The sequence below is a fragment of the Aquarana catesbeiana genome, linkage group LG09 (genome assembly GCF_042186555.1).
Source record: "Aquarana catesbeiana isolate 2022-GZ linkage group LG09, ASM4218655v1, whole genome shotgun sequence".
NCBI lineage: Eukaryota > Metazoa > Chordata > Amphibia > Anura > Ranidae > Aquarana > Aquarana catesbeiana.
The window spans coordinates 16,170,675-16,198,224 of NC_133332.1; the positions used below are offsets into that span (position 1 = coordinate 16,170,675).

Below are 27,550 nucleotides of genomic sequence, written 5' to 3' on the forward strand. Positions count from 1 at the left end.
GTTAGTGCCGGCGGCCTGGGGGGGGGGGGGGGGGCTGTTTGCTCTGGAGCAACTGTCTTTAGGCCTTTAGTAAATCCACTCCAAAGTATGACTTTGAAATTGGCCCCAGTGTGTGCAGGTACATATTCTGTTTAGTGGGATCTCAGTCTTGATGGGCGGCCCTGTCCTACAATGTTCAATCACATAATGGCCCCATTCACAGTTTAGGTGGAAGAAACGGGTTGTTTGAAGCTTCGAAAAAAGAGACAAAACATCCAGGATGGTCTCAAACATGGAGTTATGCCACTGTAATACTATTGCAGCGTTTATGCCTCCACCTTTTGGGGGTTTTGAGCTACAAACTGGGTATAAAAAAAAAAAAAAACACCGCCCTTTAAAATAATCACGTTTTGTTGCTTTGCAGCCTGAAATGAAGACAGACACTGTTTTTGTTTTATCAAGCTGTATTTACTCAGTGCAACTTATAACATCCAAGTGAAACATATAACACCAACATGCCAGAAAAAAATGTCAACAATTAAAAACAGAATCTCTGAGTTGGAAAAAGGATCACCCCCTCTTAAAAAAAACTCAATCAGGTGTAGCTATTCACCTTCTCATTTGACACACAAAGCCATTTGACTGGGATCAGCTGTGGTCAATTTGATTAGCTAAGCATGAAAAGAGCTTTCCCGGAGCATTTCAAGTCCCTGATAGTGCAACTGAAGCAAACAATCAACTATGGGTAGCAAGGTGGTCACCGGGATCTCCAGAGTAAAGTTGTGGACAGGCAAAAGTCAGAAGATGGATACAAAAAAAATGTCAAAGGCTTTACGAATGCCTAGAAGCACAGTGAAGTCTATTATTAAGAAGTGGAAGGTATTTGGTACAACACAGACCCTCCCTGGATCAGGACGTCGCTCCGAACTGGATGAAAGAGCCAGGAGGAAACTAATCAGAGAGGCCACCAAAAGGGCCTACAGCAACTCTGAAGCAGTTGCAGGAATTTATGACAAAGAGTGGTCATTGTGTGCATGTGACAACAATATTACAAATTCTCCACAAATGTGAGGGATTGCAAGAAAAAAGCCACTCCTTAAGAAAGCAGTCACCACTGAGCTTTGCCAAAATGCACTTGAAGATTCTGAGGCCACATGGAAAAAGGTATTATGGTCAGATGAGACTAAAATTCAATTATTAGGCCTCAACACCAAACGATATGTGTGGTGGAAATCCATCCAGATAACACCATTCCTATAGTAAAGCATGGAGGTGGTAACATCCTGTTATTTGGGGGTGGAAATATCCTGTTATGTGGGTGTTTCTCTGCAGCAGGTACTGGAGCACCTGTCAGGATAGAAGGAAAAATGGATGGGGCAAAATACTGTCAAATTCTTGAGGAAAAGTTTGCCAGAAAGTTGTCAAGGGGAAGAAGGTTTACCTTCCAACATGACAATGACACAAAGCACACAGCAGGAATGAGCACACAGTGGTTGAAGGAGAAAAATGTGAATGTCCTTGTATGGTCTAGTCAGAGCCCAGACTTAAATCCCATTGAAAATCTGTGAAATGACTTGAAGACTGCAGTCCACAAATCGTCACCATCAAATTTAACTGAACTTGAGCAGTACTGCAAAGAAGAGCAGGCAAATATTGCAAAATCGTATCCCAACAGACTAAGGGCTGTAATTAAAGCAAAATACTGGCATAAGGGGGGGGTGATACTTTTTCCAACTCAGTGATTCTGCCTTTGAATTAAAAAAAATAATTCTGATATGTTGGTATTATATCTTTCACTGGGATGTTATAAGTTGCACAGCTGGATAAAACAAAAATGGTGTCTGTCTTCATTTCAGAAAAATGTACTATACCCACTGTATAAATCAATCTGGCTGTGAAAGAAAATTGATAAGAAAAAAAAAATTAAATAATAGGAATAATTTATATACAGAATTATTGAAAAGCCCTAAGATAGAGCAAAAAAAATAATGATTTTACAACAAATCAAATTTTTAGTGGCATGCCCCAGCATATTGGAATGGGTTTACTGATGTGTCAAAGGAGTTTCAGAGGATTTGCAGTACTTGACCTCGTCCCAGTCTTTGGCACAGTAATCTGCATTTATTTGTAATGGAACTTGTACATCTGGGCTTTGCTTCTTTCTAGAGTTTTTCCTCCTTGAATAAAGAAACAGCAAGGTTCCCATCATACAGCATATGACAGAAACTGAAACAATGGCCAGGGCAATCGGGGCTGTCAGAGACCAGGAGAACGTGGCCATGGTTTGGGGGTTCTGTGGACATGGACTCAGCAGGATGACTTGGCTCTCCTGGGTTATGACTGTCTTACTCATAATCAAAGATTCAAGGTAGGTCCGGTTACTTATGCTTTGGTTGAGAAGAATGTTGACCCGCACAATAGTCGAAAGGGCTTCTGGAAAGCCTTGGTCACTGGCCTTTACTAGAAGTTGATAGAGGCCACATTGATGATCCCTGATACTTTCTATTAATGTAATGTTACCTGAATGCATGTCAACTTTAAAAAGATCGGTACTAGGGCTTATTTCACCAAACTCACTGTAGGTTATGGCCCCATTCATGCCAGTGTCATAATCCACAGCATGAACTTTGGTAACTGGAGATCCTTTTGATGTATCTGGAGGTACTAACACATAGGAGAAGTTTGACTCTGGGAGAACTATTAAAGGAGCATTATCATTTACATCCAGTAAAAAGACAAGCACTTTGGCCATGGAGGACAAAGATGGACTCCCTTTGTCTCTGGCTTCCACCCAAAGCTCATACATCCTTTCCCTTTCATAGTCAAAAGAACCTTGAGATCTGAGAATGGTATCATGGTTGAACGAAAAAAGTGAGGTCTTATTCAATAAAGAGACAGAAAAGTCACCATTCAGTCCAATATCCACATCAGTTACATTTATAATGCCAACATTTCCTCCTCGAGGAAGATTTTCGGGGATATAAAATGTAAACTCCTTGGAAGAAAAAACTGGAGGATTGTCATTTTGATCTAAGATGTTGATAACAATTAGGCAAGAATCATTCTTTGATGGTAATCCATGGTCTTTAACTATGATCCGAACAGAATATGAAGGTTCTTTTTCTCTGTCGAAAGGCACCAAAGCTTTTAGGACCCCATTGGAGCTGTTTATTGAAAACACATTTGATTCTTCATGTTCTAAATAATAACTCAGTTCTCCATTTGGTCCACTGTCAACATCAGAAGCGGAGACCCTCAGTAATGTCACTCCTGGTGTATTATTTTCCTCAACAGATACTTCTAGAATATTTTGTGCAAATTTGGGAGGGTTGTCATTTACATCCTCGATAAGCACTGTGAGGTTTACGGTGTAGGTAACAAATTCATCAAAATTTGAATGACCAACAATGTTGATGTCAAAACGATTCTCTGACTCAAAATCCACCAGAGTAGAGGTTAATAGCAGGTAGGTGTTAGGAGAAGAATCAGAAGTCTTTAAAAGGAAAGGTGAAGGTCCGGTAATGGAAAGAGGTCTCTTGATGCTGTCATCGGGATCTGTGACCTCTAAGATGGCAATGATTGAACCCGGTAGAATGTCTTCCTTAATATAGACGCCACCTTCGTGTTGAGAACCTATGAAGCGGAATTCCATTTTAGGCTCCTGTTTTTTAACTTCCAGTTGTACCATGACTGTTGCCATTGCTGGTGCACAACCATATCCAAAGGCTAGTACAGTAAGCTTATATTGGCTTATTTGATCAGGTAATGACTCAGACAAGGTTATTGTACCACTTGCACTATCTAGATGGAAAAGGCTCCGGATGGACTCAGAAACTCTGTAGCTATAATGATACTGAATGACGTTATTTTCACCTATGTCTTTGTCAATGGCTGTAAGTTGTGCCACAGTGGTGCCAATAGATGCGTCCCTGGGAAGATGCACAGAAATGTTGTTTGCAAGGAAAAAGGGACAGTTATCATTCACATCAGTTACCTTTACAACAAAAGTAGTAGTTCCAGACAATGGCGGCTTTCCTCTATCGATGGCGATTAAAGTCATTCGATGTTCACTTTGTAATTCTCTATCCAGAGATTTCATTAGAACCAAGGAGATCAGCTCAGATCGATAATCCAAAGAAAAAATGTCACCTGGGCTCACCAAAAGATAAGAGAGGGCTCCATTTTCTTGAATATCTGGGTCTTTGGCCAAGTGGTCAACGTGAAACTTGGTCCCTATGGTTGTGTCCTCTGGAATGGAAATAGTGTAGGACTGTTCTAAAAAATAAGGGGCGTTATCGTTGATATCCAAAATAAAAAGTTTCACTTTGGAAAACTCTGCATATTCTTGGGATGAAGTGAAGATATCCAGTGTCATGGAACATTGGTCCAGGGTTTCCAAAGGGCATAAGGATTCTCTGTCGAGTTTGTTGGATGTCGTGTATAAATCTCCGGTCTGGGTGCCCAAGTTGAAATAGTTTGTATGTGCCAAGAGTTTAAATCGCATTGCTATAGGTGATATAATACTCTCTCTTACATTTCCAATAAACGTTCCATCTTCTTGCTCCTCTTGTGTGTGGAATATAATCTCTGCTGTAACTCCAGGAAAGTCCAGGATGCTAAAAGCAATGGCAAGAAGCGAGAAGCATTTCTGAAAAGGAAAACAGAGATATATAGGTTAGCTTGTCGAAGGGTAGCTGCATCGGTTTCTTTTTATTTCCATTTTCAGCAAGTACAGAAAATACCTGTTGATCCTGCCAGAAAGGCAAGGTCCTTGCGTTATATGGGTTTGATTGTCAAAAAAGCTTAGGTTGGTTTCAAGCAAAAAATATAAAAGTACTAAAACTACTATATTGCGGTGTCATTATTTTGGCTTTTAGTGAAAGAACCTTACACTTAGTGAGTCTTGAATCACACGATCGGACTTTCCGACGGGAAATGTTCGATGGCAGGCTGTTGGCGGAAAATCCGACCGTGTGTACGCTCCACATCGGACAATTGTTTTTTCGGATTTTCCACGGACAAATGTTAGCTAGCAGGTTTTAAAATTTTCCGCGGACAAATGTGCGTTGTTGGATTTTCCGAGCGTGTGTACGCAAGTCCGTCAGACAAAAGTCCAAAGTACAAACACGCATGCTCAGAAGCGGTCGGTCTTGTAAACTAGCGTTCGTAATGGAGAATTAACATTCGTGACGCGGCAAATTATGAAATCTGGAAATGCAGCGCACAATTCTCTTCTTCTTTAATGGGATTATAATGAAGCTGCTTTGCTGGTGATACTGATGGAGTATTGCAAACTAATTTCCAAAGGCTTTTTTTTTTTCTAGTGATATCAAGAATAATATTATTATGTTTTTGTTTTTTTTTTCTTTTATTTGGGCAAGTTACCACAACATCATTATCCTGTAGTTTTTAAGATCAAAGATACAATTATGTTGGTGTCCCTTGTTAATTTTACATTGTATTTTTTTAAATACTACTCCCTACTCCCAAACTGTCATTTGAAGTAAAACACATAGCCAAGTATTATTCTACACAATTTTTTTTTATTATGCATTAAAAAAGAAAACAAATAAAATTAGACATGTTATCTGCCAATAGAACTTAACCAAAAAGTGCATTCTATGTATCCAAAAATATAGAAAATATAACAAATCAAATCATTATTATTCAACCAAAAACATAATGTCAAAGCAATAACTCCAAGGCCAATAATAAATAACACGTTATCTCCTCCGATTCCGCAACATGTCTGGTCGACGAACGGCCGTTCAGAAACGAACTGAAAAAGCATGAAATGAAAAGCGCGAATCAACACTCACCAAACTTCTGCTAACACAAAATTAGCAGAAGGAGCCCAAAGGGTGGCGCTAAAGAGCTGAAAAACCACGTAGTATGTCACTACGTTTCTAATTGTTGGCCAACAATTTTGTGGCCGTGTGTATGCAAGACAAGTTTGGGCCAAAGCCCTTTAGACAAAATTCCACGGTTTTGTTGGCCAACAATCCGATCGTGTGTACGAGGCTTTAGTGTTGGAATTTTAGGACAGAAAATATACACTCACCATCCACTTTATTACCTGTTCAATTGCTTGCTAACACAAATTACTAATCAGCCAATCACATGACAGCAACTCAATGCATTTAGGCATCTAGTAAAAACAACTCGCTGAAGTTCAAACCGAGCATCAGAATGGGGAAGAAAGGGGATTTAAGTGACTTTGGGCACTCATGCACACTGGACGCTTTTTTGATGTTTTTACAGCAGCTGTTTTTGGCTGTAGATGTTTTTTTTCTACTGTCATTAAACTCTCCATCATGTTGTCCTAGGTGTCCATGCACACATAGGCTGTTATCAGCAGTTTTGGGCAGTGGCGTTTTTGAGCAGTAAAAAAAGCCCAAAACTAGTGGGTTCTGAGAGACACTGATAAATGTCGATAAACGCTCAAAAACGTCGCTCACCAGCGTTTTTTTAACGTTTTTGACCCATTAAAAAAAAAAAATAATAATTTTTTTTCTTAAAAAAAAAAAATGCTAAAATGCTAATGCAGAAAAATGCTAATAAACGCTAAAAAACGCTATTACAAAAACATTGAAAAAAGTTGAAAAACTCACTGCAAAGCTACTGACGTTTTTATAATGTTATTTTAACATCCAGTGTGCATGAGGCCTGAACGTGGTATGGTTGTTGGTGCCAGACAGGGCTGGTCTGAGTATTTCAAAAACTGCTGATCTACTGAGATTTTCACACACAACCATCTCTCGGGTTTACAGAGAATGGCCTGAAAAAGGGAAAATATTCAGTGAGCGGAAGTTGTGTGGGGAAAAATGCCCTGTTGATGTCAGAGGGGGATGGGCAGACTGGTTTGAGATGATAGAAAGGCAACAGTAACTCAAATAACCACTTGTTACATCCAAGGTATGCAGAATACCATCTCTGAATGCACAACACATCGAACTTTAAAGCAGATGGGCTACAGCAGCAGAAGACCACACTGGGTGGCACTCTTGTCAGCTAAGAACAGCAAACTGAGGCTACAATTCTCACAGGATCACCAAAATTGGACAATAGAAGATTGGAAAAACGTTGCCTGATCTGATGAATCTCGATTTCAGCTGCGCCATTCAGATGATGGGTCAGAATTTGGCGTAAACAACATGAAAGCATGGATCCATCCTGCCTTGTATCACCGGTTCAGGCTGGTGGTGGGGGTGTAATAGTGTGGGGGATATTTTCTTTGGGCCCCTTAGTACCAATTGAGCATCGGTTTAAACACCACGGACTACCTGAGTATTGTTGCTGACCATGTCCATCCCTTTATGACTACAGTGTCCTCATCTTCTGATGGCTCCTTCCAGCAGGATAATGCACCATGTCACAAAGCTCCAATCATCTCACCACTGGACAATGAGGTCCCTGTACTCCAATGTCCTCCACACTCACCACATCTGATCCAATAGAGGACCTTTGGGATGTGGTGGAACGAAAGATTGGCATCATGGATGTGCAGCTGACAAATCTGCAGCAACTGAGTGATGATATCATGTCACTATGGAGCAAAATCTCTGAGGAATGTTTCCAATAACTTGTTAAATCTATGCCACCAAGAATGAAGGCAAAAGGGGGTCCAACCCGATACTAACAAGGTGTACCTATTAAACTGGCCTGTGAGTGTATGTGTGTGTGTATATATGTATATGTGTGTATTACATACATCGGAAGAAGAACAGAGGGAGAAGATCCAGCAAAAGAGCAGAAGATAGAGGAGAGAGAGAGAGGACAGCGCAGAGAGGAGAAGAACCGGAGAGGGGAGAGGGACCAGAGAGGGGAGAAGGACCGGAAAGGGGAGAAAAACCAGAGAGGGGAGAAGGACCGGACCAGAAAGGGGGGAAGAACCGGAGAGGGGAGAAGGACCGGAGAGGGGAGAAGGACCGGAAAGGGTAGAAGAACCGGAGAGGGGAGAAGGACCGGAGAGGGGAGAAGGACCGAAGAGGGGAGAAGGACCGGAGAGGGGAGAAGGACTGGAAAGGGGAGAAAAACCGGAGAGGGGAGAAGGACCGGAGAGGGGAGAAGGACCGGAGAGGGGGAAGAACCGGAGAGGGGAGAAGAACCGGAGAGGGGAGAAGAACCGGAGAGGGGAGAAGGACCGGAGAGGGGAGAAGAACCGGAGAGGGGAGAAGAACCGGAGAGGGGAGAAGGACAGAAAAGGGGAGAAGAACCGGAGAGGGGAGAAGGACCGGAAAGGGGAGAAGAACCGGAGAGGGGAGAAGGACCGGAAAGGGGAGAAGAACCGGAGAGGGGAGAAGGACCGGAAAGGGGAGAAGAACCGGAGAGGGGAGAAGAACCGGAGAGGGGAGAAGGACCGGAGAGGGGAGAAGGACCGGAAAGGGGAGAAGAACCGGAGAGGGGAGAAGGACTGGAAAGGGGAGAAGAACCGGAGAGGGGAGAAGGACCGGAAAGGGGAGAAGAACCGGAGAGGGGAGAAGGACCGGAGAGGGGAGAAGGACCGGAGAGGGGAGAAGGACCTGAGAGGGGGAAGAACTGGAGAGGGGAGAGGGACCGGAGAGGGGAGAAGGACCAGAAAGGGGAAAAGAACCGGAGAGGGGAGAAGGACCGGAAAGGGGAGAGGGACCGGAGAGGGGAGAAGGACCGGAGAGGGGAGAAGGACCGGAAAGGAGAGAAGAACCGGAGAGGGGAGAAGGACCGGAGAGGGGAGAAGGACCGGAGAGGGGAGAAGGAGGGGAGAGGGACCGGAGAGGGGAGAAGGACCAGAAAGGGGAGAAGAACCGGAGAGGGTAGAAGGACCGGAGAGGGGAGAAGGACCGGAGAGGGGAGAAGGACCGGAGAGGAGAGAAGGACCGGAGAGGGGAGAAGGACCGGAGAGGAGAGAACATGTTGCCAGAAGAGGGAGAAGAGCCGGACCTGCCTTAATAAAATACTTTAAAAACCTGTGTAGTGTGTTTATTTTTTTATTTAGGTGAATGGGTAGGGGTACAATGTACCCCATACTCATTCACCTAGGGTGGGGGGGGGGCCGTGATCTGGGGGGCCCCTTGTTAAAGGGGGCTTCCAGATCACTATAAGTCCCCGCCCGCAGACCCTGACAACCGCCGGGCAAGGGTTGTCGGGAAGAGGCCCTTGTCGTCATCAACATGGGGGCAAGGTGCTTTGGGGTGGGGGGGCGCAGGGGCCTCCTCTGCCCCAAAGCACCAACCCCCCATGTTGAGGGCATGTGGCCTGGTATGGTCCTACCGAGCTGCGTGCTCAGATAAGGGTCTGGTATGGATCTTGGGGGGAACCTCACGCAAAATTTTGTTGGGGTTCCCCTTCAACATTCTCAGCACAAGTTGCACCGCAAGTCGGATCATCTGCATCCGATTTCTGGTGCAACTTCTATTGAAATCAATGGGCTCCCATTGGGAACTATTGATTTTGAATAGAGACAGAGTAACGCAGTTGAAAGCTAGCCTGGCTAAACGTGCATTGACGCCAATGCAAAATGTGAAAAAAAAACACGTTTTTAACGCCACTTTTTTCTTGGCGCCAGTACTAGCTTTGCAGCTCGTTTTTTAAAAGGGCATGAGGCCTAAAAGTGGTCCAACAGGGTTTACAACCACTTCACTGGAACAAGCTGATTGGTTACGCTGCACCAGATTCTGCACTCTCCGGTTTTAGTAAAGCAACCCCAAAGCGACAGGAAGGGGTTGATTTACTAAAACTGCATGATGCAAAAATCTGGTGCAGCCCTGCATAGGAACCAATCAGCTTCCAGGTTTTATTGTCAAAGCTTAATTGAACAAGCTGAAATTAGAGGCTGATTGGTTACCATGCACAGCTGCACCAAATGCTGCGTGCTCCAGTTTTAGTAAATCTCCCCTCAATGTGTTGCTACTCAAAAAGTCTACACACCCCTGTTACAATGTCAGGTTTCTCTGATGTAAAAAAATGAGACAAAGATAAATCAGAACTTTTTCCACCTTTAATGTGACCTATAAACTGTACATCTCGGTACAACAAACTGAAATCTTTTAGGTGGAGGGAATTAAAAATGAAAAACTCAAATAATATGGTTGCATAAGTCTGCACACCCTTAAACGAATACTTTGTTGAAGCCCCTTTTGATCTTATTACAGCCCTCAGTTTTTTTGGGTATGAGTCTATCAGCATGGCACATCTTGACATGCCAATATTTGCCCACTCTTGTTTGCACAAACCCTTAAAATCTGTCAGATTGTGAGGACATCTCCTGTGCACAGCCCTCTTCAGATCACTCCACAGATTTTCAATGGGATTTAGGTCTGGGCTCTGGCTGGGCCATTCCAAAACTTGAATCTTCTTCTGGTGAAGCCATTCCTTTGTTGATTTGGATGTATGCTTTGGGTGGTTGTTATCCTGAAAGATGAAGTTCCCCTTCATGTTCAAGCTTTCTAGCAGAAGCCTGAACGTTTTTTGCCAATATTGACTGTTTTTTGGAACTGTTCATAATTTCCTCTACCTTGACTAAGGCCCCTGTTCCAGCTGAAGAAAAACAGCCCCAAAGCATGATGCTGCCACCACCATGCTTCACGGTGTGTATGGTGTTCTTTTGGTGATGTGCAGTGGTGTTTTTGCGCCAAACATATCTTTTGGAATTATGACCAAAACGTTCAACCTTGGTTTCATCAGACCATAACACATTTTCCCCACATGCTTTTGGGAGACTTCAGATGTCTTTTTGCAAAATTTAGTCGGGCTTGGGTGTTTTTCTTGGTAATAAAAGGCTTCCCGTCTTGCCACTCTTCCCCATAGCCCAGACATATGAAGAATACGGGAGATTGTTGTCACATGTACCTGTCAGGGCTGGGCTCAGCCCTTCCTTCTCTGAGCTGGCCGCTCAGCTGTCGGCTAATTGCCAGCTCCTTTCTCTCCACAGTGACTTACCTGTTGATGATATCCTGCTTGTCAGTCCTGCCTACTTAAGCCATCCAGCCCAGAAGATCTCTGCCTTCGCCTTGGTCAACATCACAGACACTATCCCCTGCATTCCTGTTAAAGACTTGCTTGGCTGACATTCCTTCTGGCTCCAGATCCTGCTTGCTGTTCCTCTACACTGATCCCTGACCTTCTGGCTTGGCTGACTATCCATTCCAGTTACCGAACTTTGGCTATGTTTTGACTATGTTTGTTCTTTTTACTTTTATTACTAAAACAAGTGTGATTTAACTGCACTTCTGTCTCGGTCTGATTCATGGTTTCTGACAGTACCACACAGCCTGTACTTGCCAGATATTCCTGCAGCTCCTTTCATGTTGCTGTAGACCTCTTGGCAGTCTCCCTGACCAGTTTTCTTCTCATCCTTTCATGAATTTTGGAGGGACGTCCAGTTCTTGGTAATGTCACTGTTGTGGAACATTTTCTCCACTTGATGATGACGGTCTTCACTGTGTTCCATGGTATATCTAATGCCTTGGAAATTCTTTTGTACCCTTCTCCTGACTGATACCTTTTAACAATGAGATCCTTCTGATGCTTTGGAAGCTCTCTACGGACAATGGCTTTTGCTGTAGGACTAAGAAAATGTCAGGAAAGACCTACTAGAACAGCTGAACTTTATTTGGGGTTAATCAGAGGCACTTTAAAATGATGGCGGGTGTGTACTCACTCCTATTTAACATGAGTTTGAATGTGATTACTTAATTCTGAACACCACTACATCCCCAGTTACTTCCCTTACTTCCCCTCCCTAAAAGTTTGTTTTTTAACCGAGTTGTACAGTTTATAGGTCACATTAAAGGAAAAGCTCTGAAATGATTTATCTTTGTCTCATTTTTTTTACATCACAGAAAACTGACATTTTACCAGGGGTGTGTAGACTTTTTATATCCACTGTATTTGCTGCATTGACAAAAAATAAATAAAAGGGAACAAACCTTAAACAAAAGGCAATGAATGCAGCCACCTCCAAGTACCGATAGGCTGCAATGCGTTACATTGTTATTTACTTGAAATGATATAGGATTTAAATTTACCCCTCAAATTAAAGCGGAGGTTCCGACCACCTGCAAAAATGAAAAGCCAGCAGCTACACATACTGCAGCTTCCGACTTTTAAAAATCCTTTCATGACTAAGCCTACTTCTGACATTTGGTGTTTACAAGTTAAAATCTGTATTTTTTGCTAGAAAATTACTTAGAGTCCCCAAACATTATGTATATTTTTTTTTAGCAGAGAATCTAGAGAATAAAATGGCGATTGTTGCAATATTTTATATCACACGGTATTTGTGTAGCGGTGTTTTAAACGCAACTTTTTGGGGAAAAAGACACTTTCATGAATTTAAAAAAAAAAACGAAACAGTGAAGTTAGCCCAGTTTTTTTGTATAATGTGAAAGATGATGTTACGCCGAGTAAATAGATACCAAACATGTCACGCTTTAAAATTGCGCACACTCGTGAAATGGCGACAAACTACGGTACCTAAAAATCTCGATAGGCAATATTTAAAAAAAAAATACCAGGTTAGAGTTACAGAGGAGGTCTAGTGCTAGAATTATTGCTCTCGCTCTGACGATCGTGGCGATACCTCACATGTGTGATTTGAACACCGTTTACATATGTGGGCGCGACTTCCGTATGCGTTTTTCTTTGCTGCGCGAGCTCGCGGGGACGAGGGCGCTTTAAAAAAAAATTTTTCTTATTTATTTTATTTATTCTTATATTAATAAATTGTGTTTAAAAAAAAAAAAAATTTTGATCACTTTTATTGCTGTCACAAGGAATGTAATAGGTGGTGACAGGTACTCTTTATGGAGGGATCGGGGATCTAAAAGACCCCAAATCCCTCCTTTGCACTTCAAAGTATTCAGATCGGTGGAAACTGCGATTCAGAATACTGTATATTTTTTAAAAACCAGCGCCATTGGCAGCCGAGTAAACAGGAAGTGACATTGTGACGTCACTTCCGGGTTTACAGAGAGAAGACTGGAACGAAGCCGTTTCCGGCTTCGTGCCAGTCTGTCTCTAGCCGCCGGAAGTGGCGAATCGAGGATCGGGTCTCACTCTCCGGGTGGGACGGGAGGCCTGGTAATAGCGGCGAGAGGGGGGGATGTCCCCTCCCGCTCTTCCGGGATAACAACCAAGCGGTTTTTAGCCGCATCGGTTGTTATCCCTGCATAGCTGGTCGCCCGCTCTAAAAAAACGGTACCGGGATGATGCCTGCAGCTGCGGGCATCATCCCGGTATAACCCCCGAAAGCCAAGGCCGCATATCTGCGTACGCTCGGCGGCAAGGGGATAATCGGACACTTACCTGTCCTGGAGTCCAGCGATGTCGGCACCGCAGCTGATGTTTCCATCAGCTGTCGGGTGCATGCCGCCACCATTGCGGGTAAGGGAACCCGGCAGTGTAGCCTTACGGCTTCTCAACGGGAACCCTACTGCGCATACGCAAGGCTCCGCTCCTCTCTCCTACTGACCCGGCGGCCAGGGAAGGAGGAGGAGGGAGCGGCGCCGTGACATCAACGGCTCCCGGAAGTGGGAACAGGATACCTGTCAAAGACAGGTATCCTCCCCCCCCCCCCCGAAAGGTGGCAGATGTGGCACCGGAAGAGGGGGGGGGCGACATGTGAGTGGAAGTTCCACTTTTGGGTGGAACTCTGCTTTAACTGCTTGCCGACCGGCGCACGCCGATGTACGTCGGCACAATGGCACGGCTAGGCAAAAGGACGTACCTGTAAGCCCTTTTGAAATAGCCGCTGTGCCATTGCGTGCGCGCCGGCCAGGAGCTCCGTGAGTCGGGTCGCGGATCCCGCGGACTCGATCGCCGCGGGGATACCTGCGATCGCCTCACGGAGAGGAAGAACGGGGAGATGCTAAGGTAAACAAGCATCTCCCCGTTCTGCCTAGTGACAAGTGTCACTGATTTCTGCTCCCTGTCATCGGGAGCAGTGATCAGTGTAGTGACACTGCTAGCCCATCCCCCCTACAGTTAGAACACATCCCTAGGATACATTTAACCCCTACAGTGCCACCTAGTGTTAACCCCTTCACTGCCAGTCACATTTACACAGTAATCAATGCGATTTTAATCGCACGGATCGCTGTATAAATGTGAATGGTCCCAAAATCACGCCAAAATTGTCCGACGTGTCCGCCATAATGTCGCAGTCAAGATAAAAATCGCTGATCGCTGCCACTACTAGTAAAAAATAAATAAATAAATAAAAATGCCATAAAACTATCCCCTATTTTGTAAACGCTATAACTTTTGCGCAAACCAATCAATATACGCTTTTTGTGATTTTTTTTTTTTTACCAAAAATATATAGAAGAATACGTATCGGCCTAAACTGAGGAAAAAATGTTTTTTTATATATTTTTGGGGGATATTTATTATTGCAAAAAGCAAAAAATAATGCGTTTTTTTCAAAATTGTCGCTCTTTTTTTGTTTATAGCGCAAAAAATAAAAACCGCAGGGGTGATCAAATACCACCAAAAGAAAGCTCTATTTGTGGGAAAAAAAGGACGTCAATTTTGTTTGGGAGCCACGTCGCACGACCGCGCAATTGTCAGTTAAAGCGACGCAGTGCCGAATCGCAAAAAGCGCTCTGGTCAGGAAGTGGGTAAATTCTTCCGGGGCTGAAGTGGTTAAACACTGGCACTTATGTCAACCCAACATTTCATATACCCATATGCCTGCTGTACCATTTACTTGTATGAAAAAGTCTCCTGTTCTATTTGTATTGCTTCCATTGTGTAAAATCCCTGGTGTTCTGCCAGTTCCCTCCACTTTCCTATTAAAAACTGACCACACTAGGCGTGAGAGCACAGGGGTTGATTTATTTCGATCAATTAAGTTTATATCGCAAAATTTTTTTTAAAAACAGTGTCGATCAAATACCAGCAAAAAAAAGCTTGTGTGAAAAAGACGATATACATTTCATTTGGGTACAGTGTAGCATGACCGCGCAATTGTCACTTAAAGTGACACTGTGATGAATAGCAAAAAATGCCCCGGTTGTGAAGGGGGTAAAACCTTCTGGAGCGCAAGTGGTTAATATTCTAAAAATGTGTCTGTAAATCATGTTCATTTCTTTTACATGTATTGCTAAATTAAAAAAAAAAAAAAAAGTTTCTTCTGTCTAAAAATGAATAGATCGCTATGATAAACAAAACTCAACCAAAGAAAAAGAACACAAATTCCTAAGCCTAGAAAAAAGTTTGCTGACATTGGTAGAGTGCTGAGCTGTAGATCCGTTCTTCTATTACTGTGCGTGTCGTGACTCACGGTGAAGTATTTATTTTCCTCTTTCTTCCCCGGAATGTTATTATCCTGCATTGTTATTATTGAGCTATTGACCACGATCTATATTCCATACTTCACCCACATTGCAATCATTGCACAGAACACATATTCTATAATTCATGCATTCTCCTTGTGTGCGATAATATTTGTATATTTTATACCTCAGAGTTGAAACTCTGTCGTCTTTTCAGTATTCATCATGTTTTTCTATACTTTGTATCTATTTGTTTTATTTAGTATTTGATGTACTTTAACTTTTTTCTATAGAAAAGTTTCTTTTAAAGTGGAACATCCAAGCGCATACTGTAGTAAAGGCAAAATGATTGCAACCCTATATATTTATTACTGCAACACCTGGTACCCACATTGGTGCAATGTGGCACCCCAATGCACTTTGCGGCATGACACGCGGGAGGGTTGAACCGATACCGGCATCAGTGCCGATCAGTGGCGGCTGCTGGTATATATATATTTTTTGAATATTTAAATATATATTTTTTTTATATTTCGCTATTGTGTTCCTGATTCTCCTCCCGGCCAATCAGGAAGCGGGTCCTGAGTCCCGTCACCTGATTTGCCGAGAGGAGAAGCTATCCTATTGGCCGGCAAGGAGGAGGAGGGAGGAGATGCACGGTGGAAGTCGCCATGATGCCGAGGAGGATGTGGAGGCACGCCTCTCACTGCAGTGTCATAGAAGGGGGCAATGGTGTCATAGAAGGGGGCAGTGGGGTCATAGAAGGGGGCAGTAGTGTCATAGTAGGGGGCAGTGGTGTCATAGAAGGGGGCAGTGGTGTCATAGAAGGGGCAGTGGGGTCACAGAAGGGGGCAGTAGTGTCATAGAAGGGGGCAGTAGTGTCATAGAAGGGGGCAGTGGTGTCATAGAAGGGGGCAGTGGTGTCATAGAAGGGGGCAGTAGTGTCATAGAAGGGGCAGTGGGGTCATAGAAGGGGGCAGTAGTGTCATAGAAGGGGGCAGTAGTGTCATAGAAGGGGGCAGTGGTGTCATAGAAGGGGGCAGTGGTGTTATAGAAGGGGACAGTGGTGTCATAGAAGGGGGCAGTGGTGTCATAGAAGGGGGCAGTGGTGTCATAGAAGGGGGCAGTAGTGTCATAGAAGGGGGCAGTGGGGTCATAGAAGGGAGCAGTGGTGTCATAGAAGGGGCAGTGGGGTCATAGAAGGGGGCAGTAGTGTCATAGAAGGGGGCAGTGGTGTCATAGAAGGGGGCAGTAGTGTCATAGAAGGGGGCAGTGGTGTCATAGAAGGGGGCAGTGGTGGGGTAGGACTTCAGCTACTTACCCCCCAAATTTGGGGTCTCTGTGACCCCTGATTGCCGAGCTACGACCCTTGGAGCTCGATCTTTTTTTTTTTTTTATGTACACGGCCTCACCTGCCTCCCCCGACTGCACGTCCGTGGTGCAACATATGGACCTTAAAGCATACCCTCTTTCCCACCACACATATGTGTTACGTGGGCAGCAAGAGGTTAAGGAAACCTTTAAAAAAGTATAAGAAAAACAATAACATTTTTCTTTTTTTTAAAGCCCATCATCCCCACATGCAAGCACCTACAAACGTAAATGTGTATGTAGGGTAAGCCTATGTACAAAAACGATGATTGTGCCACACATATTGGGTATCGCCACGCACGCTGGAGTGAGAGTGATAATTCTAGGGCCACCCTTAAAGGGGCTGTAAACCGTTGTGTCTTTTCACCTTAATGCATCCTATGCATTAAGGTGAAAAAACTTTTGCCAGTCACCGTCCCCCCAGCCCCCCGTTTTACTTACCTGAGCCCCGTATTTCCCTCGGCGGAGACACGCTGTTCCTCTCTGCACGGGGTCCCGGCTCTTGATTGGATAGATTAATAGCAGCGCAGCCATTGGCTACTGCTGCTGTCAATCAAATCCAATGACGAGGGCGCCTGGGGGCGGGGCCGAGTCCAGCATTCGTGTCTCTGGACTCAGGAGCGCGCCCGCAAGGTAATCCCCCGGGAGAGCACTTCTCCTATGGGGTTATCTGATAAGAGGAGGAGCTGCGAGAGCCGCCAGGGGCCTCTAGAAGAGGTGGATCAGGGCCACTCTGTGCAAAACGAGCCAAAACCTCAGACTTTTGTCCGAAGGCGCGTGCCTGGATTTTGTCTTGCATACAAACGGTACACAATTGTCGGCCAACAAACATGAACGTAGTGACGTACTACGACTCGAAAAAGATGAAGTTCAATTGTCAGGTGCCACCCTTTGTGCTCCTTCTGCTACTTTCATGTTAGTAGAAGTTTGGTGAGTTGATTCGCGCTTTTCATTTCGTGCTTTTCATTTCGCGCTTTTCATTTTGCACTTTTCAGTTCATTTCTGAACGGCCGTTCGTCAACCAGACATGTTGCGAAATCAGAGGAGATAACGTGTTATTTATTATTGGCCTTGGAGTTATTGCTTTGACCCAAGTCCAGTCCAGGAACAGGAGGAGGAGGATTTCTTGGACCAAAAATTGGTTGTTTTATTAATGGTGACCAATTATGTCATATGCCTTTGCTGCGGGAGCTCCAGGAGAATAATCCAGATGTTTTTCGGAATTATCTCCGGATGACGGACCCCTGCTTTCACCAACTCTTGGCATTGCTGACCCCCTATATTAAGAAGCAGGACACATGCATGATGCTTTTATTTTATTTTTTGGTTGAATAATGATTTGATTTGGTATATTTTCTATATTTTTGGATGCATAGAATGCACTTTTTGGTTAAGTTCTATTGGCAGATACCATGTCTAATTTTATTTGTTTTCTTCTTTTAATGCATAATAAAAAAAATAGTGTAGAATAATACTTGGCTATGTGTTTTACTTCAAATGACAGTTTGGGAGTCGGCAGTAACATTAAATAAAATACAATGTAAAATTAACAAGGGACACCAACATAGTTGTATCTTTGATCTTATAGACTCCAGGATAATGGTGTTGTGGTAACTTTCACAAAACAAAAAAAAAAAAAACAAGCATAATAATATTATTCTTGATATCACTAGAACAAAAAGCCTTTGAAAATGTGTTTGCAACAACTCCATCAGTATCACCAGCAAAGCAGCCTCATTATTATCCCATTAAAGAAGAAGAGAATTGTGCGCTGCATTTCCAGATTTCATAATTTGCCACGTCACGAATGTTAATTCTCCATTACGAGCGCTAGTTTACAAGACCGACCGCTTCCGGCTCGTCCTTGCTTCCGAGCATGCGTGTTTGTACTTTGGACTTTTGTCCGACGGACTTGTGTACCCACGCTCGGAAAATCCGACAACAGACATTTGTCCGCAGAAAATTTTAAAACCTGCCATCCAACATTTGTCGGCGGAAAGTCTGACAACAATTGTCTGATGGAGCGTACACACGGTCAGATTTACCGCCAACAGCCTGTCATCACACATTTCCCGTCGGAAAATCCGATCGTGTGTACGAGGCTTAAAGTGTAAGTAAACCCCCCCTATCGTTTTCAGCCAAGGAAGCTGCCATCTTTGCCTCTGTTTAATCTACAACTGCCATGATGCTGCACATGTGATCAGTTATGACACCAGTCATTGGATGGTTTGACAGTCTGGTTGAGAGCACAGCCAATGGGAGTGTTACATTTCTGGCACGTGCCGGAAATGAAACAGTTTTATGGATGGGTTTACTTCCGCTTTAAGTGTGGCATGTTTGTTATTTTAAATTAAAAGAGAAAACAAAAACAAGGGTTTACAATCACTTTAACTCTAAACTGATGACTTGTAAAGATTTCTACAGCGCCTCCCTATGGACAATTTTGGGTACTGTCGTTTTTCGCTGTTTCACAGACACATGCAGTTTTAAGATTTGACATATTGGGTATCTATGTACTCAATGAAACCCCATTTTTTTATATGCTGCCAAAACACGGGCATTATATTTTGTTTGTGTGCAATAAAATTAACTTGATCATAATTTTTACTGAGAGTATCGGTTTGATAAGCAGTAGCACTAATATCGCGTGACAAAAAAAAAAAAAAAAAAAAGAAAGCAAAAACTGTTCTAACAGAGAAAGGGTCAATGCATTCATTCTGCAGTGGAGCAGAATTATTATTCAGCGTCAAGAAAACTTCACGTGAAGAGCCATTGGCGGTGAAGCGTTCTGTAAACTTTCAAAGATAATAGAGACTTATCAATGCGTGACGCAGACATCACAGCGCACCTATACTGAAAGCAGAATTGTAAGGAAGGCAGGATGGCAGGATTATGGATTTCCGCCTCGGTTGGGGCCCTCGTATTGTTTGTCCAGCTGCTGAAGAGACAGGATTGTGTATTGTACGGGTTCTGCTACAGATGGCATGTGTGGGCAATACTACTATCAACGCTTCCTAAAACACCGCTCATGTTATACTGCTTAAAGGTGAACTCCATCCTTCCCTTCAGTCCTGCAGAGTTGTGCCGGCTTCTCTCCTCTACTGAATTGATACAAAGCCCCTGTGTGCCCGATACACCCAGGAGGCACAGGAACAGCGTCCAGCCCCGCTACCTGCAGCCTATCCAAGTCAATGATAGGCTGATATACAGCGCCTTGAAAAAGTATTCATACCCCATTTTCCACATTTTGTCATGTTACAACCAAAAACTTAAATGTATTTTTTTATTGGGGTTTTATGTGATAGACCAGTGATGGCGAACCTTGGCACCCCAGATGTTTTGGAACTACATTTCCCATGATGCGCCACTAAACTGCAGAGTGCATTAGATTCATGGGAAATGTAGTTCAAAAAAACCTCTGGGGTGCCAAGGTTCGCCATCACTGTGATAGACCAACACAAAGTGGCACATAATTGTGAAGTTGAAGGAAAATGATAAATGTTTTTTTACATATTTTTTTTTTACAAATAAATATGTGAGAAGTTTGGGGTGTATTTGTATTCAGCCCCCCTGAGTCAATACTTTGTAGAACCGCCTTTCACTGCAATTACATCTGCAAGTCTTTTTGGGGATGTCTCTACCAGCTTTAGAGTGGGACATTTGTGCCCATTCTTCTTTGTAAAATAGCTCTGTCAGATTGGATGGAGAGCGTCTGTGAACAGCAATTTTCAAGTTTTGCCACAGACTCTCAACTGGATTTAGGTCTGGACTTTGACTGGGCCATTCTAACACATCAATATGTTTTGATCTAAACCATTCCATTGTAGCTCTGGCTGTATTTTTGGGGTTGTTGTCCTGCTGGAAGATGAACCTCCGCCCCAGTCTCAAGTCTTTTGCAGACTCCGCCCTGTGTACACACGGGCGGACTTTTCGACCGGACTGGTCCGACGGACCGAATCCAGCGGACAATCCGACCGTGTGTGGGCTCCATCGGACCTGCAGCTGACTTTTTCGGTCAAAAATCTGAGGGACTTTAGATTTGAAACATGTTTCAAATCATTCCAACGGACTTGGGTCCGGTCGAAAAATCCGCTCGTCTGTATGCTAGTCCGACAAGCGAAAACCCAGGCTAGGGCAGCTATTGGCTATCGGCTATCAACTTCCTTATTTTAGTCCTGTCGTACGTCACCACGTACGAATCCGTCGGACTTTGATGTGATCGTGTGTAGGCAAGTCAGTTCATTCAAAAGTCCATTGAAAGTCCGTCGGACCAGTGTGGTCGAAAAGTCCGCCCGTGTGTACACGGCATAACAGGTTTTCTTCTAAGATTGCCCTGTATTTGGCTCCATCTATCTTCCCATCAACTCTGACCAGCTTCCCTGTCCCTGCTGAAGAAAAACATCCCCACAACATGATGCTGCCACCACCATGTTTCACAGTGGGGATGGTGTGTTCAGGGTGATGTGCAGTGTTAGTTTTCCGCCACACATTGCTTTTGGGCCAAAAAGTTCAATTTTGGTCTCATCTGACCAGAGCACCTTCTTCCACATGTTTCTGTGTCCCCCACATGGCTTCTCACAAACTGCAAACAGGACTTCTTATGACTTTCTTTCAACAATGGCTTTCTTCTTGTCACTCTTCCATAAAGGGCAGATTTGTGGAGAACACGACTAATAGTTGTCCTGTGGACAGATTCTCCCACCTGAGCTGTGGATCTCTGCAGTTCCTCCAGAGTTACCATGGGCCTCTTGTCTGATTCTCTGATGAATGCTCTCCTTCCCCGGCTGGTCAGTTTAGGTGGACGGCCATGTCTTGATAGGTTTGCAGTTGTGCCATACTCTTTCCATTTTCGGATGATGGATTGAACAGAGCTCCGTGAGATGTTCAAAACTTGGCATATTTTTTTATACCCTAACCCTGCTTTACACTTCTCCACAACTTTATCCCTGACCTGTCTGGTGTGTTCCTTGGCCTTCGTGATGCTGTTTGTTCACTAAGGTTCACTAACAAACCTCTGGGGGCTTCGAAGAACAGCTGCATTTATACTGAGATTAAATTACACACAGGTGGACTCTATTTACTAAGTAGGTGACTTCTGAAGGCAATTGGTTCAACTAGATTTTAGTTAGGGGTATCAGAGTAAAGGGGGGCTGAATACAAATGCCCCCCCCACACTTTTCACATATTTATTTGTCAAAAATTTTGAAAACCATTTATCATTTTACTTCCACTTCACAATTATGTGCCACTTGTGTTGGTCTATCACATAAAATCCCAATAAAATACATTTACGTTTTTGGTTGTAACATGACAAAATGTGGAAAATTTCAAGGGGTATGAATACTTTGTCAAGGCTCTGTGTGCTGTGGCTGGATGGAGTCGTACTCACGTTCAGTTCTGTATGCATTCAGGGATGTATGTCAGGAATGCAGGTATTCTGCTTTCTGGGCATACCTCCCTGAACAAACAGGGCTCTAAATTTGAATGCATTATGATTATATCTGAGGCCAAGATATAATACTTTAAAATATTGTAGAAAGGTGAGAGCACCACGGGTTTTTTTTTTGGAGGCCAGTGGCACTTTATTTGACCCAATAAAAAGAGGTTTAGAGGTTTCCAACACATTCCAGGCGCTCGGACTCCCTTTATCAGGGCTTGTAATGAAGAAAAGGGCTCATTGATATACTGGACCAGAGTGGACCGCTGGTGGGAAAGGTCAGCATGCATGGATAGGCTTGTTCAGGTCATCGGTTTATTAGATTTATAAATAAAAGGTGAGCCAGACACAAGTGATGTCATAGAAGGAAGGAAGAGAGGAAGAAAAAGAAGGAGAGAAGGAAATGGGAAGGGTAGATAAAACAGGAAAAAAGAAAGGGAAGGAAGGTTGGAGGTAAAAAAGAACGAAGGAAGGAGTGAAAGAAGTAAGGAAAGTTAAGATGGAAATAAGGAAAGTGAAGCAAGGAGCACAAAAAGGCAAAGAAAAGAAGGAAGTAAGTAGAAGGATAGAAGAAAGAAGGGAAAGGTAACTATAATGGAAGGAAGTAAGGAAGGAAGGAAGAGAAAGGAGAGGGGGAAGGGTAGATAAAACAGGATGAAGGGAAGAAAGGTAGGAGGAAAGGAAGGAAGGAATCAAGGGATGAGTGGGGGAAGGAAGGACAGTTAAGAAGGAAGAAAACTTAAGAAAGAAAGAAGGAAATGGCAAGAAGATAGGGGCAAAAAAAAAGGCAGAGGAAAGAAGGAAGGAAGTACAAGGACAGAAGGAAAGGTAGCTATAATGGAAGGAAGAAAAGGGAAGGAAAAGAAAGGGAAAAGGAAAGGCTTATTCAGGTCATCGGTTTATTAGATTTATAATTAAAATGTGGGCCAGACACTAGTGATGTCATAGAAGGAAGGAAGAGAGGAAGAAAAAGAAAGAGAGAAGAAAGTGGGAAGGATAAATAAAACAGGAGAAAGGAAAGGGAAGGACGGTAGGAGGTTAAAAAAGAACGAAGGAAGGAGTGAAAGAAGTAAGGAAAGTTAAGATGGAAATAAGGAAAGTGAAACAAGGAGCACAAAAAGGCAAAGAAAAGAAGGAAGGAAGTAGAAGGATAGAAGAAAGAAGGGAAAGGTAACTATAATGGAAGGAAGGAAGGAAGAGAGAAGAAAATGGGAAGGATAGATAAAACAGGAGAAAGCTAAGGGAAGGACGGTAGGAGGTTAAAAAAGAACGAAGGAAGGAGTGAAAGAAGTAAGGAAAGTTAAGATGGACATAAAGAAAGTGAAGCAAGGAGCACAAAAAGGCAAAGAAAAAAAGGAAGTAAGTAGAAGGATAGAAGAAAGAAGGGAAAGGTAACTATAATAGAAGGAAGGAAGTAAGGAAGGAAGAGAAAGGAGAGGGGGAAGGGTAGATAAAACAGGATTAAGGGAAGAAAGGTAGAAGGAAAGAGAGGAAAGGAAGGAAGGGTTAAGGGATGAGTGGGGGAAGGAAGGACAGTTAAGAAGGAGGAAAACTTAAGATAGAAAGAAGGAAACGGTAAGAAAGTAGGGGCAAAAAAAAGGCAGAGGAAAGAAGGAAGGAAGTACAAGGAAACAAGGAAAGGTAGCTATAATGGAAGGAATAAAGGAAAAGGGAAAAGGAAAGGGAAGATAAAACAGAAGGAAGCAAGGAAGGTGGGAAGGAAGAGAAAGGACAGGGGGAAGGGAAAATAAAATAAGAGGAACAAAAGAGAATGTAGGTAGGAGGAAAAAAGGAAGAGGAAAGAAAGGAAGAAGGAAGGAAGTGTCTTAGTGCAGTATTTTGTAACAACCAATTGGGTTTTAGTGTTTATTAGTTTTTAGACTATTCAGGTTAAAAAACGTATTACAATCACAATGAAAACAGAGGCAAAATCTGCAAACAGGGACACAGGCAGAAATAAAAAGTGATAGGGGTTCTGGCCTTCCCCTAATCTACTAATTTCAGTGTTGCTGTTGGAAATGTTATCTTACTTTCTGTTTGGTTGTCACTACGACAGCATGTTAGGATAGCATTAAACCCCCGCCCCCCCCCCCACAGGGTTGTAACCCATTACCAATCCATCATATACTTTAAAGTGAATTATCTGTCATTTGGGGGGATTCATCCTCGCTTCCTATCCTGGTGACCACACAGGAAGTAAAAGAAACACTCCCTAGCAAAAAAATAAAAATAAAAAGGTTTTGGCTGAGATTCAAGGCGTATTTCCCCGAGCACTGGAGATCACACCAGGAATAAAAATGATCCGACAAATCATCCCCATTGAGACCTCACCACCTGTCACACATCACCTGTAGTCACAAAGAAAAAGCCTCCGGTGATCTCACACCGAATGTACAGAATACGTTATTGTGCAGTACACAAGGATCATATTATAGAAGGTTACCGCAATGTATTCTACACACAGCACACAATCATCTGTGATCATTAGAATTCATGACAGAGGTGACATGTAATATTAATGAATGGAGCAACATTATAAATGATACGGAGATTCTAATGGGTGTTTATGCAAACAATGTCATTAAATATGTTTAAAGAAGAAGAGAGATTAAAGGAGGAGAGAGACAGAGTGATGGAGCGAAGGAGGAGAGAGAAAGAGAAGAAGGATGAATAGAGAAGGAAGGAAGGAAGGAGAAAGAGTGATGGAGCGAGGAAGGAGATAGAAGGAGAGAGACAAAGAAGAAAGATGGAGAGAGAGAGAGAGAGAGAGAGAAGAAGAGAGAGGAAAAAAAGGGAGAGAGAGGGAGAGGAGGATAGATAGAGGAGGTAAGAGAGATGAGGAAATGGAGAGAGTAATAAAAAGAGAGGAGAGAAGGAAGAAAGGAAGGAAAGAAAGGAGAGAAGGAAGGCAGGAAAAAAGGGTAGTTAAGAGGGAAGGATGGTAAGAAGAAAAAAGAAGGAAGCAAGTAAGGAAGGTGGGAAAGATAGGAGGGAGGAAAAGAAAGAAGGTAGACAGGATGGAAGGAAAGATAGATAAGAAAGAAGGAAGAAAAAATGAAAGAGGGTAAGAGAGGAAAATAGAAGGGAAAAGAAAAAAGAAAGGACAGATAAGATGTAAGGAGAAAGAAAAGAGTAAGGAAGGAAGGAAGGAAGGAAGGAAGGAAAAAAGAGGAGAGAAGGAAGGCAGGAAGAAAAGGGTGGTTAAGAGGGAAAGGGGGTAGGAGGAAAAAAGAAGAGAGAAGGAGGAAGCAAGTAAAGAAGGTTTGAAAGAAAAGAGGAAGGAAAAGAAGGAAGGTGGACAGGATGGAAGGAAGCAAAGATTAGAAAGAAGGAAGAAAAAAGGAAAGAGGGTAAAAGGGGAAAAAGAAGGGGATATAAAAAAGAAAGGACAGATAAGATGTAAGGAAGGAAAAAAGAAGGAAGGTAAGAGGCAAAAAGGAAGAGAAAGAAAAGAAAGGAGTGGGGGTGGAAGGAAGGAAGGAAGGAAGGAAGGAAGGAAGGAAGGAAGGAAGGAAGGAAAGAAAAGAGAGGAGAGAAGGAAGGCAGGAAAAAAGGCTAGTTAGGAAGGAAGGGGGGTAGGAGAAAAAAGAAGAGAGAAGGAGAATGCAAGTAAGGAAGGTAGAAAGAAAGGAGGGAGGAAAAGAAGGAAGGTAAACAGGGTGGAAGGGAGGATAGATAAGAAAGAAGGAAAAAAAAGGAAAGAGGGTAGGGGGGAGAAAAAGAAGGCGAGAGAAAAAAGAAAGGACTGATAAGATATAAAGAAGGAAAAAGAAGGAAGGTGGGAGGGAAAAAGGAGGAGTAAGAAAAGAAAAGAGTAGAGAAGGAAGCAAGGAAGGGTGGGAGGGAGGGAGAAATGAAAGAAGGAAGGGTAGTTAAGACAGAAATGTAAGGAAGGAAGGTAAAAAGAAGAAGAAAGGAAAGGTAGATAAGATGTGCAGCCTGGTCGACTCTCATGTAAGATATAATAAGAAAGGAAACAGAAGGAAGGCGGGAAAGAAAAGATAAAAAGGAAAAGAGAGAAGGAAGGAAGGGAGGAAGGAAGGAAGGAAGGAAGGGAGGGAGGGAGGGAGGAAGGAAGGGTAGATAAGACAGAACTGAAAGGAAGGAAGGTAAGAAAAAAAAGGAAGAAGAACAGAAATGTAGATAAGATGTAAGGAAGGAAAAAGAAGGAAGGCGGGAGGGAAAAGAAATGAAGAAAGGAATGAAGGGTGAAAGGAAAAAAAGGAAGATGAAGGAAAGGAAGTATAGATAAGATGTAAGGAAGGAAGGAAAGAAATAGGGACAGAATTAAGGTAGACAGGGTGAAAAGAAGGAAAGGGTAGACAAGACGGAATCGAAAGTAAGGAAAGTAGGAGAAAAAAAGGAAGAGGAAAGAAGAAAGGAGACAAAGAAGTAAAGAAGGAGGAAAGACAGAATGTAAGGAATATAGAAAGGAATGAAAAATGAGAGGAAAGGAGGGAGGGAAAAAAGTCACGTATACTTATATAAAAGACTTTATCATTAAAACAATTCACCAACTGACAACAGATTAGCCTGTATAATGAGACGCAAAGAGAACTAACACCAACACAACTGATGTTCTAGCGGAGCACAACACCTGAAGGTGACAGAATACAGAGGGACATTCCGTGATCGGAAGACGTTTACCTGTAAAGATTCCATGGTTTGTTCCAGAGGAGACGAAGGCATTCAGGTGAATCTCATACTGAAGGTAAAACTTTCTCTGCACTCCTCTGGGTGTGACCACTCATATTCCCCCTCCCCATTCTTCGCTGGATTCCCAACCTCTCGTGGGATGGACAGAGCAAAACATGTTTTACCAGGTGGATTATCCCTGCACTGGATGCCTTATGTAACTCTTTATAAGGGGCGAAATTCACTAGGTGTGGTCATATTTTAAGGGCCCTTTAAGGCGCCTTGCGCGGCTTGTGGCTCGTGGGCTACAGGGGGGACTACAAATCCCAGCACGGCCTCTCATGAGGTTCTCATTCCAATATGCAGATCTCTTCCAGAGTTGACAAATGCTGCATCATCCCAATGTAGGGGTCAAAGGGAAAGGCACTAATTCGAGACTGGAAATTTGCCGCTCAGGGCAAAGTAACATATTTACTTTAATCCCCCACACCTACCTATTAGTACATACCTACCATTCCTTCACTCACCAGTCACTCTGTTAAAGCAGAACTCCAGCCAAGAATAACAAGATAAAAGATTAAATAACAAACACTCCTTCAATCCAAGGATTTCCCTCACAGTAACTTCTTTCTGCCACTGGATTCCTGGACCTGTGACTGGACAGTGAACAGAGAAGCAGCACAGTGATGAGCGCATCTTGGTATGCTTCTTGTCAGCAGATGAACTGATTGGTTCTTGTGCTGCTCCTTCCTCTCAAGCTCTAGCATTGCTGTACAGGGACTGCACCAAAGGAATGATTTCCTGCATAACCAGAGGTTTGGTTCGGCAGGGTTGGGTCGCAGCGCTTCTCTATGCAATGCAGGGAGAACACGGC

At 43.3% G+C, this 27,550-nt stretch overlaps 1 protein-coding gene across 1 annotated transcript; it reads right to left on the minus strand.

Moving 5' to 3' along the window:
* On the minus strand, positions 1 to 26,798 carry LOC141107421 (protocadherin-20-like). The gene is made up of 2 exons (XM_073598131.1): positions 26,689 to 26,798; positions 1 to 4,627 (listed from the first exon to the last, which is right to left on the minus strand). The coding sequence occupies exons 1-2, from the start codon at positions 26,728 to 26,730 to the stop codon at positions 2,024 to 2,026; spliced, it is 2,646 nt and encodes an 881-aa protein (XP_073454232.1). The 5' UTR covers positions 26,731 to 26,798; the 3' UTR covers positions 1 to 2,023.
* Between the last annotated feature and the right edge of the window lie 752 nt (positions 26,799 to 27,550).